This window comes from Sinocyclocheilus grahami, unplaced genomic scaffold (assembly GCF_001515645.1).
Source record: "Sinocyclocheilus grahami isolate Dianchi unplaced genomic scaffold, SAMN03320097.WGS_v1.1 scaffold17871.1, whole genome shotgun sequence".
NCBI lineage: Eukaryota > Metazoa > Chordata > Actinopteri > Cypriniformes > Cyprinidae > Sinocyclocheilus > Sinocyclocheilus grahami.
This window is the reverse complement of record NW_015516830.1, coordinates 1-1,063: the sequence shown is the minus strand read 5'-3', so window position 1 is coordinate 1,063 and position 1,063 is coordinate 1. Positions and strand designations below refer to the sequence as shown.

Here is a 1,063-nt window from a genome sequence, read left to right as displayed (position 1 = left end):
GCCAAGGTCATAGGTTAAATTCCCAGGAAGGTTTATTGTTATTTATTTATTTTTTCTTTAATTTAAAATTTTCACTTTGTACCTTTGTAGTGGAGTGGAGCACTCCGATTTGTCATATTTGCTGAAGCAGACAGAACAACTTCTGAAACCATGTGAATCCCAGCCTGCCCCTTTTCCACTGACTGCAGCCCAGCAAGACAATAGCAGCCTGAAAACCAAATCAAATGAGCACAATATTCCTACAACACCTCTAAACCAAAGAGGTAAAATTAACATGTGAAAATATCACAGGGAATGATGTTTCAAATATTAAAAACTAAGTTTATCATGATAATGAATTCTGTTTTTGCTCAGAGGGTGACATACAGGAAGTTCAGGACTGTACAGAGATCACACATAACACAGAAGAGTGCTGCAATTTCAATTGTGTGAGTACCCTTTCGAAATTTACTGTGGTATCAGATGTTTATGCCATAGTACTACGATATATACCATGGGACTGAATTATTACTGTACTCATAAACCAAACATATTTACACTACACTTCAAAAATGTGGGGTCATAAGATGTTGCAAAAAGGCTTTTTTTTTATTTGATCAAAAATACAGCAATATTGTAAAATATTAGCATTTAAAATAACTTTTCTTTTTTAATATATTTTATATAATTTTATACATAAAATGTCATTTATTCATTTGATGTTGAGCAGCCATTACTTCAGTCTTTAGTGTCACATTATCCTTCAGAAATCATTCTAATATGCTGATTTAGTGCTCAAGAAACATTTATTATTATCAATTTTTAAAACAGTCAGTCAGTAACACTTACTGGCCCCAAATTTGTGAATTTTAGTATACGTGGTTGTGAACAACCTTCCTGTGTGCTGTGCTTTACTGTAGGATCTGTGCGAGTTAGACTTGGACAGTCTGGCTCCATACATTCCAATGCACGGAGAGGACTTCCTGCTAAATCCCATTTTAGAGGAGACAGACGACAGCACCGAACTAAACATGTGTGAACTATCATTCAATAGTCCACATCAAAAACTGGATCCTCAGTTGCA

The 1,063-nt window shown here is 34.8% G+C and overlaps 1 protein-coding gene across 1 annotated transcript in view; it reads left to right on the top strand.

Annotated features, from left to right (window-relative positions):
* The window catches only part of LOC107579516 (endothelial PAS domain-containing protein 1-like), a gene marked incomplete at both ends in the record, with an annotated part of 2,449 nt that extends 1,417 nt beyond the window's left edge, over window positions 1-1,032 (top strand). Inside the window, 3 exons of the mRNA XM_016265343.1 lie at window positions 69-263; window positions 355-428; window positions 900-1,032. Coding sequence (XP_016120829.1) covers window positions 69-263; window positions 355-428; window positions 900-1,032 — 402 coding nt within the window. The remainder of the gene's footprint in view (window positions 1-68; window positions 264-354; window positions 429-899) is intronic.
* Window positions 1,033-1,063: the final 31 nt, after the last annotated feature.